Here is a 19289-nt window from a genome sequence, read left to right on the forward strand (position 1 = left end):
AGAGTCTATTTCTGTGTGTATGTGCTATTAGAGATTAGTATTTCTTCAACTGTATGCCATGTGTAAGAGGTCAAGCACATTTTGAGTACTAAACTAATAATACATGAAAATGTTTTCTAGCTTGAATAGCCAACTATCAATAAACCACTCATATTTGCTACAGAAATTCACAACACACCTGCATCACTTGTGCGCCAGACTGAATACTAGCCAACTGTCGTTCTGCATGGAGAGAGGTCTGCAAGGTGGTTAAGAGACACTTGTACTCAGCCGCTCTGCACAGTTGGCCCCCTGGCTATTTCTCCCAGGAACCCAATGACTATTTGGATAAAAACAGATCTTCTGCCCTCTCCTAATCAGAGATAAGGCTTATCACAAAAGCAATAAGCAGACATTTCAGAGAACAATAGAATCTATGAGCAAAAGAACTTTTGAAGTTATCCAAACAATGTTGTTCATCCATGTTCCATGGAGGCTGGACTTATTATTATACATTGTATACGTGGAGAAGCTGACAACTCCTCATCCTGCCTGCCCCCCTCCCTACACAAAAAAGGACAATGTCTTTTAAAATTCTCACTCTGAGGCAACTGGAAAAAGGAGGCAGGTCACCTCCCTCCAAGTGTCCCACCTTTTCCATTGTTATACTAGTGTGAGTGATATTTCTATAAAAAAGCTCACTGGTGAGCCTGTGTTTTTATTCTTAAGGCAAAAGTCACAGCTGGATCTCAGCTGAAGCTTACCTCCCACGTTAGTGCCAAGCGGCTCACAGCAACGTTACTTAGTCCCATGACGATGGCAAAAAAGGAATTCAGATTTTTGTACTCCTTACAGCTGAAACACAAGAGGCACATGTTTAAGTAAAGTGACACTTTTGAGTGAGATAAAAAAAAAAATCAAGAGTTCTATTTTCTGATAGTCATTAATATTCGTCAGGTCTCCTTTTATGAGAACAGGCAATGATAGATTTAATGCACTGTATAAGTTCCACTTGGGTAACCACATTCTGCTGTTTGATTTCTCACTGTAATTTTAGAAAGTTGATGGTTTTGGGCCCAGTGTGGTGGCTCACATCTGTAATCCCAGCACTTTGGGAAGTGAGAGGATTGCTTGGGGCCAGGAGTTCGAGACCAGCCTGGGCAACACTGCCAGACCCCATCTCTACAAAAAATTAAAAAATTAGCCAGGCATGGTGGCATACACCTGTAGTCCCAGCTACTTGGGAGGCTGAGGTGGGAGGATCCCTTGGGGCCAGGAGTTCAAGGGTGCAGTGAGCTATGATGACACCACTACACTCTAGCTTGGGCTATAGAACAAGACTCTATCTTTAAAAAAACAAACAAAAAACCAAAACGAAGTCAATGGTTTTGGCAGTTCAAGTTTGGGCTTTGAGAAGGAATTTAAAGACACTTAACCCTAGGGATTGTTATTAATGTTATAATCCCAAACTTGCAAAAAGCCTTGTTGGACCTTGAGGGAATCATCTCATGGGACAGGAAGAGAAAAAGCAAAGTGTCGTTGGAGACTTCCAGACCTTTAACCTGCAGGTGGACACCCTCCCCTAGCAACTTGAGAGGGAACTGCTACAGCCACCACGGCTCGATCTGCCATGCAAATGCTTCTATAATAATTTGTTCAAAAATATCAACTTACAAGGCATGATCCCTATAGGCTGGTCACTTAATCTCAAGGAATTTTAAAGCTGAGAAATAACCTAAACAATTAAACGAGAAAATCTTATTTGCTCTTTTTACTGATGTTGATGAAGCTGATCATTTAAAATCTACACTTATTCCAATATTAGCTTTCATGAATATATTATTTGGGGATGAGACATGTGGAACAAGATCAGGAATTTTTATTGGAATGGTGATGTTTAATCTGGGTATAGGTTTAATTAAAAAAAAAAAAAGGGAACCCACCAACTTCTTCATACCAGGTCCTTGAAAAGGGAAAGAACTCATTCTGCAATAAGTATAAACCCTTCACCAAATCAACATGGTTATCTAAGTTGACTACATCATAATTAAATCCTTTTTGGATTAACATTTTTGAAAAAGGCTAATTAAGTTGTTGCATTTGCTACCCATGTTCTGTTTGCAAAGACAGCAATGAGTAATTCGTAAACGTCTGTGTAAAAATGGGAAAAGATATTTCAGAGAAGCTATAGTCTGTATGGTCCCACGGGTGAGAAAGCAAGAGAGGCCTGCAGTGTACTGGGACAGTGGTCTCAGGTCAGGAGCTGGAAGTTATTTGGGAGACACCTAGGGCTGAAGGCAGTGAGTATGATCATGTACATGTGTTTGCCTTTGTCTTGTTTATGTGATCTTGAAAGAATAAATGCAGGACTGTAGACCTGCCTTTCTGGTCATTGCTCTGTGGCCAACTAACTTTATCACCCTAAGTAAGTCATGAAATGTCCCCGTGCCTCAGTCTCCTCGTATGGAAACAAAGGGATATAACATCTGCCCTCCTTCCTCCTAAACTTCACAAAATTCTGGGCAGGGCAAAGAGTTTAAACAGAATATGCTGAAGTTCTCTAAAAATATCAAGTAAAACAGATGCAACTGCCACTAGGTTTGGATCTCGTTCCTGTAGATCTCAGATTTATGAAAGTCTACAATCTTCTCCAGCCGGGCTGTGTAAACAGCTCCACTGTAAGACAGCAAGCTCAGTATAGGGCTTTATAATGGTTAAATAACAAACCAGTTTATCCCGAGGGCCAAGTCCACCTAATCCTTCACATAAGCAGAAGGAAGAGGGATGAGAAAGGCAAAAACATTAAAAAAAAAAATTCATGTTTTTTTTTTTTAAAGGTTGTCCTATGTTGCCTCTGTAAAATAACAGGATTAGGCTGCAAAATGTTTTCTGACTTTACACAGAAGGCAGATTGCCTCTCTCTTCTCCTTCTTGCATTTGGCACTGCCAGGCTAAGGTGAAGAGAGAGAGAAATGTGCTCCTTAACACAGGAAAGCATACATCGTCATGGTTTCCATAATCAACTCATCCAAATACGTGAAGGCATTTGTCCCTTGCAATGAGGCTGTTCAGGCTACTAGGGAAAGTGGCTACCCTCTGAACCAGAAATCCATAAGCAACATTTTACCAAATCTTTCTTTAATAGCCAGCTTTTGCATATTAAGAGATAGCAGCTTTTGAATCCAAGGGATTTGGTATACTGCTGAACCCTCAAATTTTGGGCAAAATCACTCAAGGCATTTGGCAAACTGGCATCTATAAAATGTCAAGGAGCCTTTACATCTTTGTTTAGCCAGGGAAATCAAAATTCATGGGGGATCTAAACTGTTTGGCTCAAGAAAATTGCCTAGCTGGGGTCACTTGTGCTCTCAACCTTCCTCTGCTAGAGCTCCCTGCGTTTAGAAAGGAAAGAAGTCTCACAGCCACGGGCCACATTTAGCATTTTATTTTTAGCACTGTGGTGATACCAAAAACATGGAAGTAAACAGGAGGTTGTCAGGCATATCTAAATAGCAAGAGAAGATTAAATTCATGTCAGGGAGAAACCTAACTGGCCCCTGCAGTAAAGAAATTGTTTCCCATGAAGTGCTCTTAAATAGAATATTTATAAGATCCTTTCTTTTTCTGATGTTTATGGAGATGATTTTCATCTACCAGGTTAGCTCGCCTTTATGCATTTTACTGATTTTATTCGGGCTGAGCTGGATGTGCTGCTGTACAGGCATGTTCCACTGCCCTCTACTGGTGAGAATGTGTCATGCTGGACATGGACTTGAACAGCCTTTTAAACAGAACTTTCCACAGCAGAACTTTGTTTACTGAAGGAATCTTTAAATTGCAGGAGGCAAACAAGTCTGAGTAGCTCAGAGAAAAAAAGAAAAGGTCACAATTTTGACTCCAGTATCAGCGCTGTCAGAAGTTAATTTATATCTCGACATCAAATATCACAAAAGCTAGAAGAAATTCGTCTTTTACAAGAGTTCAGTTATTCTTGAGCCCTTGTGGTCGGTCCTTATGCATAAGTGGTTCCTATATCCTGCTTTTCTTTTTAAAGGTGTAGTCTAAGAAAACAAAATGAAAACACAGCTTCAAAGTGTTTTTCACTTCCCGAGCTAAAGATACTTACTGGGCTGCTATCTTAATAAATTTTTTTAATAGCTGAACACGCTTGCTGAGCTGGGAACAAAGGCAAATCTCAGTGACAACCCAAAACTGAATTTCATTAAATCTCCTCAGGAACAAATCCAAGTTTGCTGTGGTCTTTTTAAAATTATGCCTTCCAAATGTGTGATAGATTAGCTCCAGCTAGAAAAGAAAGGAAAACAGTATCACTTATTTGTTTGTTTTTAACTCAAAACACCAGTTCGGTTTCTCTTATTTGTCAAGATAGTGTTTTATCTGTCAGCAAATGTGAATTCAGTCACTGCCTGGGATGCAACTGCGTGTTTGAAGGGCTTCCATGAGGCTTGTGAAATATAAAAATATAAACTAGGTGTTATTGGTTTAATATGCTCAGGAAGACATGGCATACTGCAAATCATAAAGATTTTTCTTTAATACTCAAAGGCTTTAAAACAGGCTTTATTTATAAACTCAATGTGCAGAAAAATTTTATTCATGTGGTTTCCATACTGCAGCCCTGATTAACACTTACAGTTGAGCAACACCAGCCGTTTTCATCCTGAATTGCTATGGTATCTGCTCATGCACCCAGCTGGGCACCTTACCTCATGCACACAGTTGAAGAGTTCCCAATCATAAATTGTCATCTGGTATGCTAAATCTTTGGAGCTCATCAGTTCAAAAGTTCCCACTGTTCCAACAGTTGGGCCTTCCTGTTCTGGCAAGGGAGTCTATGAATAATAATGCAAAAAATATATCAGAATCACACACAGACAAGTACTCAGGGCTGAATGCTTTGGGGAGCTTCTGAGGGGAAAGGGTTCCAGAGATAGATGCTTTCAAGAATATCCTGAAACTTTGATTTTACTCAGAGAGGAAAGATGCCTTTGCTCTGAATGCTACTCACTTCCCTGTCATCTTTATAGCCATCATCATCATTATAATCAATTCCACTGACTGAGAAACGTGGACCGTGGCAAACAGGATTCAGTGAAGCCTGCCTTGCGGCGGTTCTCTCCACTCAGGCCTGGAAACTCTTCTTTTTTTTCAGTAAAAAGGGAAGAAGTTCTAGGAGACTTTTTCCCTCCTATTTCTCATTGACACTGTTCCAAAGTGGGTACTGGGATGGCAGTTTGGGACGTTCATCCACAGTGCTACTTCCTACTGCCGGTGACTATGGTGACACTGCTGCCTCTCCCTCTCATATAACACACTGCCTAGGGGCACTCGGTGCTGAGAACTCTGGGACCTGCGCTTCCGTGTGATGTCCCACTTCTCTGCTCTCTGGCAGCGTTGAGCTGAGAACGATACTCACACGGTCATGCTGTTTGGGCCAGACATTAGAAGATCAAAGTGTGCTGCTTTCTGGAAGACCCCTCATCAAAAGTTTCCATCTGACTTATTTGACCCATTTTTATTTTATGAGAAATTATCTAAAGTGTTTTTACTTAGTAAGATAAATGATATGCACACATAGGCAATATATGTATAATATATTAACATCTATATATAAAATAGGCAATATATATTACAAAGATATAAAAGTCACAAAAGTGAAAAGACTATTTCCCCAATATGATGTTAACCATATCTGGATATTCAGTATTCATGCCAGGGGTACTAATATTATACAAGTTCCATCTTCACCTTCATCATCATCACAATAACCACCATATTCTATAAATGCCCACTGCATTCTGGACATTAGAGAAATTATATGTCCAAGATGTAGGTGGTCCCTGCCTGGGAAACACTACAGAGTAAGCGAGGCAGCCCTGACTCTCGAGGACAGCACTCCACGTGGACACAGATGGCTGGTGGCCCTCATTTGCTCATATAGGGACAGAAACATCAACACATGTCACTCTGAGGTACAGAGATGAACAGGAGGGGAACATGAACGGGCTCTTTGCAAGTTACTGGGTATTAGGAAAGAATGCGTGGCTGAAGAGGATCTTGGAGAAAGAAGTTGGGCTTTAAAAGATGCCGCAGGCAAGCCCGGCTGGGCAGAACAGCGAGGTCTCCCCTACGCACCCGGGACGCTGTGCTGGGGTTGGAGGATGCCGAGGGAGGTTTGAAGGTGGGGAGGCTGCCACGAGACCTGCTTGGCAGGAGCAGAAAGCACAGGGTGGCCAAATGGATGGCTGGAACAGTTTTTAGCAAGTCTTTGTGTACTGGATTAGGACTTTGGGTTTTATAATAGGCCAGATGATAGACCAGGTTGGTGCCAGCTTTAGAGAGCAAAAACTCTGAGTAGAAACCCCACTTTAACCTGGAGATGTGGACTGACTCCCTGATCTCTTGAATGTCTGTTTCCAGCTCTGGTCAACTGGGGTCATAACACCTATCCATTGGCTTGGTGAGACCACTGGCTGGGGATGACTTCAGGGAGGCACGTAACTCAGTGCCTGGCCCAGAGAAGCTCCCCCTCTCCAAATTAGTTCACTTTTTTAGAAGTGCTGTATCAACGCCACGTACAGGAAAGTGTGGTCAATACGACACCTGGATGTAAGAGCTAAATACTATTGTTCCTGGTTTATTCTACGCAGGGGACAGAAAACAGGGGGGAAAAATGATTCCACAGTTTTAAAACTTAGGAAATGACCTGAAGCTGATGGGCAAGTAGCTTCTGGAAGCAAATGAGGAGATGGTTTCAATAAGGGTGGGTCCTAGGTAGACAAGTTGGGGAGGCTTTTAAATTCTAGGTCTTAGGACCACGTCTCAGGGTCACAGTGGATGTCCACACTGTCCCCTCCCTCTTGCAGCTGCTGCAGGCCCTCAGCCCCTCTGCTCCTCTGTGGCACTGCCCCTCCCATGCTATTCCTCACGCGTGGAGAGACTCGGGCTACCTCACTCTTATCTCTTTTCCTCAAGGCCTTATAACTTTTCATAAAGGAGTTAAATTAACCTACCCACTACAGGGAAGATTCCAACATTAAGAAATACGCAAAGTTCTTTTAGCCATGGATGTTGGTCTATCCTTCCTGCGTCACTTTTGAAAGAATGACAGGAAGTTCTGTTGGATCTCCATTTTTATTTGCGTGGGCAGGGCTCACCCAGCCTCCCTCCCTCTTGGCAAGGGCAGGCTGCATCCTTCCTCCAGGGGCCCCCTGATGCGGCATCCAAGCAGCAAAAGGTGCTCCTTCATCTGAAGAGGGGAGTTTACTGCTGACCCCGGGCCCCTTAGGAAGCATCTCCTTCGACCATTTTCTCGCAGATATCCCCGTGGAAATTTCCTACAGATGGGGCACAGCAGAGCTTACGAAGTGCCTGCATTGCATAGACAGATCTGCAAACTGCCTACACATAGACACAAAACTCCCCTGGATTTTCTCCCCATTCTTTTTGAGAGATGATGTCTTTGCTAAGGCTGGAGAGTGGTGATTGGGCGAATAGCACTGTCATCTTCTCATTTTCCAGTTGAGAAAACTAAGACATAAAAAGGACGTGCTCATGGTCAGAGACAAGAGATGGCTAAAGTACGCTGTGCTCTAGTGTCCTTCTTTCCTCCCGCTCCCACGTCCTCTGTGCCTGGCTCCGCAATGGCACTGGCCACACTGGATTCTCACTGATTACATGCTGGTGTCCCTCACTACACTGCGAGCTCCTTGAGGTACAAGGACCATGATGGATTCATCTTCAAGACCATCCCAGAGCCAGAACCATCCACAATGCCTGGAACGATGTAGCAGGTACTAAACAAAAGTCGAAGAAACCAATGAATGGATAAAACTAGAACCACACTACAGCACAAAGGCATTTTATTGTAATTTTCTCTGTATTAACATCTGTACTTAAACAAAATGCCAAGAGAGTAAAGCCTCAGAATCTAAGCCTTTAGCCAGCCCCGGGGCGAAATTGCTGGCACTCGACCAATTCTAGACAACATGATGTGACCCTAAAACTTGTTCTCTTCCAGACTGCTTGTGTCAGTCTCATCTCGCTCACTCGACCACAGCTGTAAGGACAAAGGCTCTGGGCCATTTGGTCTCGTGTCACACAGGAGCGAGCACAGCACCAAGCACAAAGCAGACACTTCACAAGCATGTGTTGGTAGATCAAAGGGTTTGGCCAACATCCTGCACTGCACAGTCATCCTCTGGACGACTCTTCCTAGAAGGACTGTCCTCAAAGGAAATCTTTAGAAAGCCAGAGAAAAAGCTCCATGGCTACAGTTATGTGAGGCAGGTGAGGTTCAGCACTCGCCCACAGGGCACGGCAGAGCACGACAGGCAGGCAGTTCACGGCCTGGGTACTGGTTGCAGAGTAAATGTCTTTCAACTACAGAGGCCTTAAAATGGAATATAAACGAGGGCTAAGAACTTGGAAGGCTGCAGGATTGTGTGCAAATAAACAGAGGCTTAAAAAGTTAGTATCTGCCCCACAGGGAGCTGAAGACGGTCCACACCCCCTGTCTACACCCCATGTCGTTTGCACTGCGGCCAAGCAGCAGCTGGCGAGGGAGACCAGAGCGTGTGTGTGACAAACACATCACATAGCACCTTCCACAGGGCTACAGCTACACTGGCTTCTGGTGGCTCTCCTTTCCAGGAGAGGGCAGCACGACTCATTTATGACAACTTTTTTTTTCATCCCCTCAATGTTGGAAATATCTATTTAGAAAGCAATGAGTGTGGATGACTAAAATATTAGTAATATATGAAAAGGACTGCAAGCAGATTCAGATCTTATGGCACCAGCGGTTGAGAAAGGCCAGGGTGCTTATGACCTGCAGTGGATGAAGGATTAGCAAGGGAACTAATGCCACATTTGCTAAGTTTCTCTCCAAGAGAATTCGAGTTATTGTACAAATCCACTTAACTTCACTAGAGTGCACAAAATGGCTCTCTCCAAAAGAGAAAATCAGGATTATGATGAGGCTAAAACAAGCTCTAAAAAGTACAAGGAGGAGAATCTTGATTTACCTGTAAGAGTTGATTTGATTAAGCTTGAAACCTATTCATGCATCACTTATGTAGTTCAACTCTTTCCCCAAAATTCCATGCAGTTTACCTCTAGCTCTTGTGTTGCACTTTTCTTAGAAGAGAAGTCCTGTGTATCCAAAGGTGGAAAAAACTAGTTTCTCTGCCCTCAGAACTGGCCCCATGGGCTTTCTAAGACAGTTTAATAGCTACTCGCCTTCGTGCCTAATGTTTGTAGGATAAATAGAAACGAACGCTACCACCTGCACAAAAGAGAGCAGGCTACTCAGTTATTAGCGTGGGCTGATTAGTCCTTTATTCACAGAAAGCTCCGAGTGGCTGCAAACAAGTGTTTTGGAGACTTGGGGAAGGGTTCTGGCCTCTCACATTTCCTACACAAGGTAGAGAGAGCACTTTCAGGGAACAGTATTCCTCTGAGACCAGAAGGTGACTTTGCTATAACGCAAAGGAATCTGCTAAATAGTGTTGTCTTGCTTAAAAAAAAAAAAAAAAAAAAAAGATGATTTCTATCCTGGTGTAAGTATTCAGATTTTTAGTATTAATATTTAAGTTGGGGACATACCAATGAAGCAAATTACAACAAAGAAAGCTGAATTATGCCCCATAGTGGTGCTATTTGGCCAATTTCCACAAACAAAAATCTAAAGCTCAGAGCATCTCAAATGAACACCTGAGGCTTACCTAATAGGCTGCAGAAAAAGAAAAAGCTAAGTAGCATTCAAGAAATTTTATCCACTAGGTTCAATGTGACTGCAAAATTAAGCTCCAGACAAGTTTCCCTGATTGCAGACGCTGCTCAGAGGAGGCCATCCACACCTACCAGTGCATCGAACTGCTCTCGTGGACAAGCAAACAGGCGTCCGTTAATGGTGAGCGTCGTAAATACCGAAACATCATTAGGTTTGAGCACCACCTTTTCTGTGGACATAAAAAGCATGAGATTGCCTATTAAATACATCTGAGATTTGCTGCACTGCCCTAATCACACCAACAAATTGCCAGCTTGCTGAATTACCGGAACACGCAGAGCGACTGCATAAAATATAGTACTGAAGGGACCCACTGAATAAAAAAGACACAGCACTCAGCAGCCCCACGACACTCAGGATGCCATCAGAAATGGCCACATAACAGGAATGGAAATACCAGAGGGTCAATTCACCCAGTTCTGTGCTGCAGCCATAATTACTGTATATACAAAAACCACACTTGCTATTAACATAACAAGTTATGTTTCTAGATGGTAATTACAACCAGTACTTTGGAGATGGAATGATCACTTTTTAAAAACTTATGAGGGTTCTGAGATCCCACATGCTATTAGATGCAATATTTATTATTATTTTTTCACTTATTCCCTAATTTGGAAGGCAACACTACTAACTAGATTAAGCCTTCTCCTACATTTAAAAAGTTAGTTCATTCAATAAATATTTATTTGGTATTTACTGCATGCTAGACATTGCTCCAGGCACTGGGGAGACAGAAGGGAATCATATAAAAAAAAAAAAAGGAAAAAAAGAAAGAAAACTCCCAGTCCAAAAAGAGCTTATACCATAGTGGGAGATGCAGACAAAGAACAAGATCAATGTATTAGAGAGTGAGAGGAGATGAGGAGGAAGAATGCAGCAGGGGAGGGGGTGAGGAAGCCTGTATAAGGGAGAGAGGTTAACATTTTAGACAGGAATCAAGGAAAGGAAGGAGGAGGCCCCACTGAGACAATGATGTTGGGTAAAGACGTAAGGGAAGTGCGGGTGAGACCTGGAACATGCAGAGCGGGTCAGCGAGGGCAGGTACGCAGGGCCCTGTGCAACTGGGACAGGAACAGAAAGGAGATCTTGGGACTCCAACATGCATTTTAAAATGGGTCATAACTGTTTACCTACTGCCTCCCTCCTCCCTCGCTGGGGAGAGACTTGGGGACCCGGGCTGTGTCTAACTCATCTCCTCTTGTCACAGCCACACTAAGTGGCCAGTAAATGTGTGATGAATAAAAGAACGACATTTCAGGAAAGCATAATGTAGTTAGGGACACTGAAAGGAGTTATAATCCCGTGGGGGTAAACAATCCTCATTTCGTTTCACGAGCTGGGCTCCTGCCCTCTTTTCTCGGTAAGCAGAGGAGCCACCGTCAGCTGAAAGGAACTAGTCTCCAACACCAGACTTGGAGAGACCTGCGTTGAGCTTGTCGAGCCAGGTTCCCTCCTGGGGTCCATGTTGCTCAGGGCTCCAAGGCCTTAAGCTTTTTGGATTAGGATTTATACTGAAAGAACTCTAGGCGGATATCTACATCAGAGTCCTCAATTCCAGCTGCCTCAGGTAAACCACCTCACCTCTTTCGGCTTTAGGGTGGGTGCCTACGAGATAGGGGCTATTGGACGCCCAGCGCACCTTTAATCACACCATTCCTGTTATTTGTGGGAGCCCACATAAGCACCAGTTCAAACTTCTGGGTTGGCCTGAAATGGCCACGCTAACTCCTTGTGTGGTTTCTGATCAGATAGGATGTCCCATTTTGCTGAAACCCAAAATACTAATTAGGATCAGGGCTGTTACCTCCTCCGGAACTCATCTTGACTATGATCAGGCCTTCCCCGGAGCCCAGCTTGTCGGCAACTGCGCTAATGACCTCCTTCACCGAGGCGGACACGGGCACCCGGATGGTTGTGTAGGTGTGGTCTATGCAGTAGACCTTAAACAGAACTACGCAAAGGCAGGGACAGGGTGGTAAGTTAGTCTCGGGAGTTCTTACAAATATCACACATTATACCAAATATTAGACATCCCCCAAATTTGCATCATCTTACCATCCTTACTATTGTATTTATTCATGCTCGTCTACCCCTAGTCTGCCGCCTTCTAAAACTGCTTACCCTCAGCGTTGCTCTAAGAATGGGTACACATATGGCTGCCAACCCCAGTTTAAAAACAATGACAGATATTGAAGAAAAACCCACAAATAGGTCTTGGGAGAAAATGGAAAGTATCTTTGGGCCAAATGTTCCGGGTCTGCCCTTCTCTCTGAGCCTTTCTTTTTTACAACAGGGGAAGCGCTGTGTTGTGGGCTGATTACTAGATAACTGCAACCCTGTGTGGCTGTGGGGAGTCAACATCACACCTCTGCAAACGGGAGTGCTTCCACCACATGCTGACATCCCTGCTCATTTGCTTCCCTGGTTTGTGTGCTTGGGGCCGCAGAGCTCGGAGGGGATTTAGCTCAGCGGCTTTAGCTCAGCAGACCGAGCTCAGCAGACCTGTACGCAGCACCCACACGCTCACCTCTGAACACAAAAATCCTGGAAGCCATTCCAGCTACCATAATTCTTGGGTTTAGAGGCAGGCCTAAATGATAAGATTCATTTGGGGCTCAAAATCAAAATTTTCTTTATTGTGACTATTTTTGGTTATGATTCTTCAGAGAAATCTTAAACAACCAAACACTAACAGCCAGCATTTTCACCTCCCTGGTGGCTGCTAGCAGGGCTGTGGTCAGGGCCAGGGCACTGTCCCTGGGCAGGGGCCCCCTGGTGTTCCACCATCTCCTAGGCATCCACAAGGTGCCAGATCCCTTCTCCCCAGCTCTTCCCAGGGCTGGGCAGCCTCGACAACCAGATCCTGTGATAATCTTCATTTCCTTCAAGGAAAGGTGTTAATCAGGGAGAAGCAGAATGCTCCAGGCAGAAATAAGAACGTAAATAATATGGGATGGCAACAGGGCACCTCCAGGCAAACCATTTGGGGTGCAACAGGGCACCTCCAAGGAAAGCCATTCTGTGGGTCCCAGGTGATGATTCCCAGGGCAGAAGATTTTATTCTGATTCTAAATAATCTACACACCCATGGGTTTGGAAGAGAATTTTTACCCTCATCTGAGCCGCGGATTGGCTGGCGCTTCTGGGTTCTCTCGTCGCCAGTGTTGAACTGTTGCAAAAGAACTTTGTGCTGTAAAAACAATAAGCACACAAGTGCTGTTAGGGAGACTGACACACGCCAGCAGCTCAGGGCAAACACATCTGAGAAGCAGGGAGAGTCAAGAAATGAAGACGATATATTTTGTGTTTACAAAAAAGAAATCAGTTTTATATATACATGGCAATATAATATTCTGGAGAATTGTAATTCTCCATGACACCTACCTTCTTTTGTGGAGCCTTTGCATCTTCTGAGCTACGAGAAGGAGAGAAAGCACATTATTTAATACCATTGCTGCTATTACTTTAAATTGCTTTATTTGTATATAACTTTAATTTACATTAGAAAATGAAATCACAGAATCCCTTCCAGAGGCAAAATGAGCCCCCTCATTTTAATACTAAGAGACCAAAACAAGGGGGAGACAGCAAAGACATCAGCTCTTGTCATAGGCAGCTCTCTGGCAGAACTGATGTTCAAAGCCAGGATTTTTAGCTTTCAAAGTCTGTCTGGTAGCGTACTCACTCCTAGTACTGTATTTAATCTACAGTAACAGCATGTGAAACCTGTTTTCACTGAGAGAACACAACCATTTACCATCAACAGCTTTGGCAGCCGAAAGTGAATTTGCCATACAAGCAATTGCCCTCAAACTTTCTTTAAACACCATTGACCATTTTATTGCCGGATTCACGGCTTTGAACCTCAGGGACCCAAGTTTATTGAGCAGGACTCCCCACATGATCTTTTCCTTCCCAGGCTTTTTCTTGGCAGCCCTCCAGCATGGAATGCAGCTGAACAGAATCTCAGTCCTTCTGTTCCTCTGGTCTTACTGCACCACCTGTGCCCTGGGCGCCGTCTGGTCAAATCAGAACACTGCGTGACTAAGGAAAGGCCAGCTTTAACCTTTCACACGGGCACAGGATTTTTGGAAGAGGTTTTGATTGTGAGGCAGGACTTGCTTGATGAAAGCACACCCCCAGAGCTAAGCCCTTCCTTACATTTGCTTGACAATCTTCTCTAACTCGGGCAGTTGCTCCTTGAGGGCAGCAATCATCCGGGCATCATCTGATACAGACACATAAAACTCCTGTAATTGGCAAAGGTCACAGGCTTTTAACAAGAACTGCAAAAGGCACACGCTTCTGTAAAGAGCAATAGAGACATGTCCCTATGTCATCTGCTTTCCCAGCATCTCCAGACCATGGTTTCATGGACTAGAGGGGAAAAAAGAAAATGTTACAATACGTCTGAATTCAAAATTGTATATGAGAAAAAGTTTTTGAAGTAGATCATGGTAATGGCTGTACAACATTGGAAATGAAATGAATGCCACTGAATTGTACACTTAAAAATAGTTAAAAGGGCAAATTCTATGTTAGATATATTTTATCACAATAAAAATTCAATTTCTTGATAAAAGAAATTGCAAATGAATTGTTTATGCGATATTTATACGAAAGGCAAGGTAATGCAATGTTTTGGAATGGGTCATTTTATAGTCTACAGTTTAAGAGCACTTTTTTTAACCTCAATTTTTTTTTCAGGGAAACTTTAATTTTCATTTTAACATGATTTCAGTCTTTGTTGGTTATTTAATATGTACCACTCATTCTCGTTAATTGGTGGTGGTAAAATGAAGGCACGGTCTTCAGCCCTGTTCTGAATTCATGCTGAGTTTGTGCTACCAACTCAGGACCCTTTGCTGACTTCCTGGGAGTTGTCCTGACCCCCGGCAGCAGCAGGTGTGCCCGGCTTTGGTTGGGAGCAGTTGCCTCCACAGCAGAAGGTAAGAACTATGGCAGTGCCAGCTTAACCACCACTTTGGTTCATTTGCAAAATGGTCTTGTATCCCTGAGTAGAGGCCATGAGTCAACGCGTGACCCCAAGACACTACTATTTCGCACATTTTCAAAATCCTTCATTCTATAGCCTTGAGAGAGTCTCATGATCCATCTTTCCTCCCCCCCACCCTGTGAAATGATACAATTAAAAAGGAGAGAGCATCAATGTTGCTTATAATTCATTTTAGAACCTCCAGACTTAAAAAGTTGGAAATAGAAGTGACATTGCCTTTTGCCTTCCTCATCTAAGTTCTGGAGGACACAGTGAGTAATTAAGGGTTAAATGCCAGGATCAGTGCGATAACATGGGGCTAGAGCTATGGGAAGGAACAGGGAAGTTCAGGTTAAAGCAGTGTTTACAAACTAACTTCACAGTCTAGCACTTCCTGTTGTAATAATTCTTCAACACAATTATTTGCCCCACTCTGCTCAAAAATACCTAACACTTGATCTAGGAATCCCACTTTTAGGAACGTAATCCAGGACAGACCTACTTGCACAAAAATGTTCACTGCGCTGTTATTCTAGGAAGGTGAAAACTGAAAATGATGTAAATTTATTCAACAATATGGGAACATATAAATGTATCTGTGGCATAGCTACTCAATGGTCATTAGAAACTTTTATTATAAAGAGTGTACTGACATGGAAAAAGCCTTATATAAAGTTAAGTGAAAAAAGTACCCTGTAAAATGATGGGGACTATGTGATTACAACTACAGAAAACATACAAAGAAAAAGAGGCTACATGAAAATACATTAAAGTGCTACCAGCTATTGAATTAAAATGGCAGGATAATGAATGATGTTTTGCTTTATTTTTTCTATAGTACCTTTCTGATGAATGGACATGTTAACAAAGTCCAGAATTTGCAATTACAGTCTCTCTAGGAAAGCCACTATGCCTATGGGTAGGTCCCTGTATTGTAGGAAAAAGGTATATTCTTGGAAGGGATGACCCCCCCACCCCACCCTGCCCAATACCTCCAGGAAGGCCATAGCCACATCGTCCTCTTGTAGGAGGTCTCCGTACATGGTAGCCCACTGTAGAACCAGGCGGATGACTCGCCTCTTATTGTTGAGGGCATAATCCATTTTCTCCTGTTCGGTACCTTGTGAAGGCTGTGCGTGGTAAGTGCCAAGGAGTCAAGGAAGACAGTTAGCCACGTCACACTCATTTCACGCGCTCCTCACAAAGGCAGAGAGTGATAGATCCCAGTTTCAGAAAGCCAGCCTTTTAGATTAATGGAATTCCTCCCTTAGCCCTCCAGAAAACCCCCACAGTGTCTCTACCAAATGCACACAAACACTTGTTAACTCCTGCTGACTTTGACCAAGGAATTAGACTTTCACAGGCTCCACTTGGAGGTAGTGTTGACAAAGACTCTTGTGCCTGGCTCCGGCTCTGATTCCCTGCCGCCTCTCCCTTGCCCTTTGCCTCTCTGGGTGGTAATGTTTCCTGCTGTTGCTTATCTCTGGGGGTCTTGCCACCTCTTGCTGGTTCCCATAATTCCGCCCACACCTCTATAATCCTCCTCACTGTATGCATTTCAGTTGAGCCCTTCCGAGTGGGCATCTAGTCCTGCCAGGGCATGGCTGGTACAGAGTGTGTGCGTGGGCAAGTGAGGCTGGAGGTAGACAAACTCACCCAGTGCACAGGAGGAGAGGTTCCTGCTGTATCGATCCCCTGATGAGGGCTGCAGACACACTTTTTACACCACACCTTTTCCTCTTGCCTAGAACCACAGCTTACCTCATTGGCTCTTTGTGCATTTATGGCTAACCACTTTCATTATAAGCCCCTTCAGGCTTGGGATGATGATTATTTGTCTTGTATTCTAACCATGCCTAGCATAGTGGTGTTCATCTAGAAATTTTATTTTCTCATTAATACAATAAATACTTAATTGAGTGCCTCCTCTACGCCAAGAGTAAACATCCCTGCTCTCAGCTGATATTCTTGCATGGATTACAGGAGGGAGAACATAGTAGGTGATCGAGAAATACTTTAGATTAGACACACCATTCCCTTCTCAGTGACTTACAGTTCATATGACAGATAATTATATCCTAAGACAACTTACTCTTTATAACTTACAATGTAACTTGCACAAAGTATTAAATAACTCAGTTAAACTCTACTTTGTAGCCTTGTGATGAAAGTGTTCCATTTCTACAAGTGAACAAACTGGCCCTAAAGGAGCGGAAATGGCCAGGATTACACAGAGAGTTGGTTTTGAATCTAAGACTCCTGATTCCAACCAGTTTTCTTATTACACAACATCCCCGTGCCTCACAGCTAGCTACAAGACTGGCCATGTCTTAGTTTCCTACCCTGCCTTAAAAGACACTGTGGAAACTGCCTTGGTGGCAGTGCTATACTTGAGAACTAAACCAGTAAAGGGCCTTTTCTAAAAGTACTATAAATAATCATGATCAAGGTAAATGACAGAACCTTAAAGCAAAGGTTTACTGCATATAAATGGGTTGCAAAATGGCTTTCATAAATGGAGCACAAGATTCATAAAAAAGAAAATTGCTCAACCTGTATTGCTACAATTCTCTCTGAGCTTACAATAAAAAAAAGGAAGAAAGATCACTTTATGTGAAAATTATTTCTTTTCTGATTAACCCTTTGGTCTCTTGCTTGTATGCATTCATAACTCAGTTTTTCTTTCCAAAGAATTACAATGCTGGGAACTACATTTTATGACCATTTTTTATGGCATGTAGGAGTACTCTCAAGCACATTGTGGGTCCCCAAAAAGTAATTCTTGACTGATTGAAAAATATGTACTGGTTTGCCCTGGGTTCAAGTTCTTTTGCTGCCAACATCTAGCTATACGATTTTGGGCAAATCACTTAGCTGCTATAGAACTCAATTTACTCACCTGTGAAATGAGGTGAGATGAAATAATTTCCAAATTCTCTTTCAGCCATCACATTTAATAACACTAATGCAAAGTGGACCTAGAGAGAACCAGGTACCACTAACATAATGAAAGTACAATGCTGCTTTTCCATGATGCTCTCTTTTGCTTGATTTTATGGTAAGTTGTGCTTGTGTAGAAACTTTGGAATAGATCAGGCTTTGGCAAGTACTATCTTTTTCATGTCCCTGGCATAGGAGCCAACTGGAGAAAGTAAGAATGGCTCAGATGGGGGTTCGAGTGTGGGCTGGGGAAAGCCAACCTCCATAATATTAGAGGCAATGAAAATTCCGAAGTCCAAATTGAATATGTTTTAAAGCCCCTGCTAGGCTGAGCTCACACCCTACACCAGCTGACCCGAATACCCTGATGCCACTGTGCTCATGTCATGTTCCTCACCCTGACACTTCAGTCTAGGCTCCTCCCCTCTCTCCCCTTTTCTAGATCTAAGTAAAAGACAATCTTTTCAATGACCCTGTACTATGAAAAATGAGCAAATTTAATTTTTTATCATGTTCTATCAATTTAAAAAAAGTCACACTGTGCCCAAAGTTACTGTATAAACTAGGACCTTAAAAATATTACATTATACATGCATGAGTATATTGTGAGTCACTCAAAGATGATAATAGCATAGAGAGGAAATGAAAGCTTTTATTGAGCTGGTAGAGAGAGTGGTGAGCTCTTAGCCTAAATTTAAGAAAATAATCCGAAGACAGGACAATTAATATGCTAATGTGGTTTTTAAGAGGTCAGTGTATTTTCAAATGAATTAATATACTTTTCAAATAAAATACATCAAAGTGCTTTACAAGTACTTAGGCAAAGAAACCATTCACATTGATTCACCAATTATTTATTAAGAGACTCCTTTGAGTAAGGCACCATGCTAAGTGCTGGTGATAGAATAGACACAGTTCCTATTCACCTAAAATATTAGATTGGAAAATATGCTGAAAAGGAGGTATTTGTGTGTGTAAGAGGGAAAGAGAAAAAGAGAGAGAAAGGGAGAGAGATTCTTTCCTACTTGTATGAGGCTGCAATAGTTTGAAATATCAAATTGGTATCAAGTGGATATAATTCTAACTTTCCAGGTTATCTTGACTTGGACTCAAGGAAGCAATGCAAACTCTTGTGTGTTGGACACAGTGATATCAGCAGCACACCTGCAGTTAATCTATAGGGCCATAGGATAGGGTAATTAAATCTGCATTGTCTCTACGGGTCAGGACAAAGATTTTTCTTCTCCTTTCTCCTGCTGGGGAAATCTGTGTTTTGTCCACAATAAAAGATAGACTACATGGTTGGAAAGATTAATGTGATCACACTTCAAATATCTATAGAGCATTCCAATTTATAAAATATGCTCATTATGCTTATGTGATTATACAATGCTGTCTACAAATCTGAAGGAGAAATAGTTACAAGTAAAGAAACAGGTTCCGAGAGAAGAGATCTGCCCACGGGTGTTCAGTGAGTAAGTGGCAAGGCTTTTTCTCTACTGCCACCCCCACTGTCCTAACCAGTGGCTATAGTGAATAGACATTAGTGCTTAGATT

General features: G+C 42.7%; 1 protein-coding gene across 7 annotated transcripts in view; it reads right to left on the reverse strand.

Annotated features, from left to right (window-relative positions):
• The window catches only part of RAPGEF4 (Rap guanine nucleotide exchange factor 4), a 283558-nt gene that overhangs the window by 18837 nt on the left and 245432 nt on the right, over window positions 1-19289 (reverse strand). For 6 of the 7 annotated variants that reach the window (XR_006736982.1, XM_045560164.1, XM_045560166.1 and 3 more), the window contains 9 exons: window positions 15785-15935; window positions 13958-14046; window positions 13181-13211; window positions 12908-12986; window positions 11601-11747; window positions 9865-9962; window positions 4707-4832; window positions 4106-4284; window positions 744-834 (listed from right to left, as the gene is read on the reverse strand). Coding sequence is in view for 6 of the 7 variants with exons in the window: in XM_045560164.1 (XP_045416120.1) it covers window positions 744-834; window positions 4106-4284; window positions 4707-4832; window positions 9865-9962; window positions 11601-11747; window positions 12908-12986; window positions 13181-13211; window positions 13958-14046; window positions 15785-15935 (991 nt within the window). In the remaining variant the exon portion in view is untranslated. Of the gene's footprint in view, window positions 1-743; window positions 835-4105; window positions 4285-4706; window positions 4833-9864; window positions 9963-11600; window positions 11748-12907; window positions 12987-13180; window positions 13212-13957; window positions 14047-15784; window positions 15936-19289 lie in introns of those variants that run through there. The other variant, XM_045560169.1, reaches the window with a different exon arrangement.

This window comes from Lemur catta, chromosome 8 (genome assembly GCF_020740605.2).
Source record: "Lemur catta isolate mLemCat1 chromosome 8, mLemCat1.pri, whole genome shotgun sequence".
NCBI classification, from domain to species: domain Eukaryota; kingdom Metazoa; phylum Chordata; class Mammalia; order Primates; family Lemuridae; genus Lemur; species Lemur catta.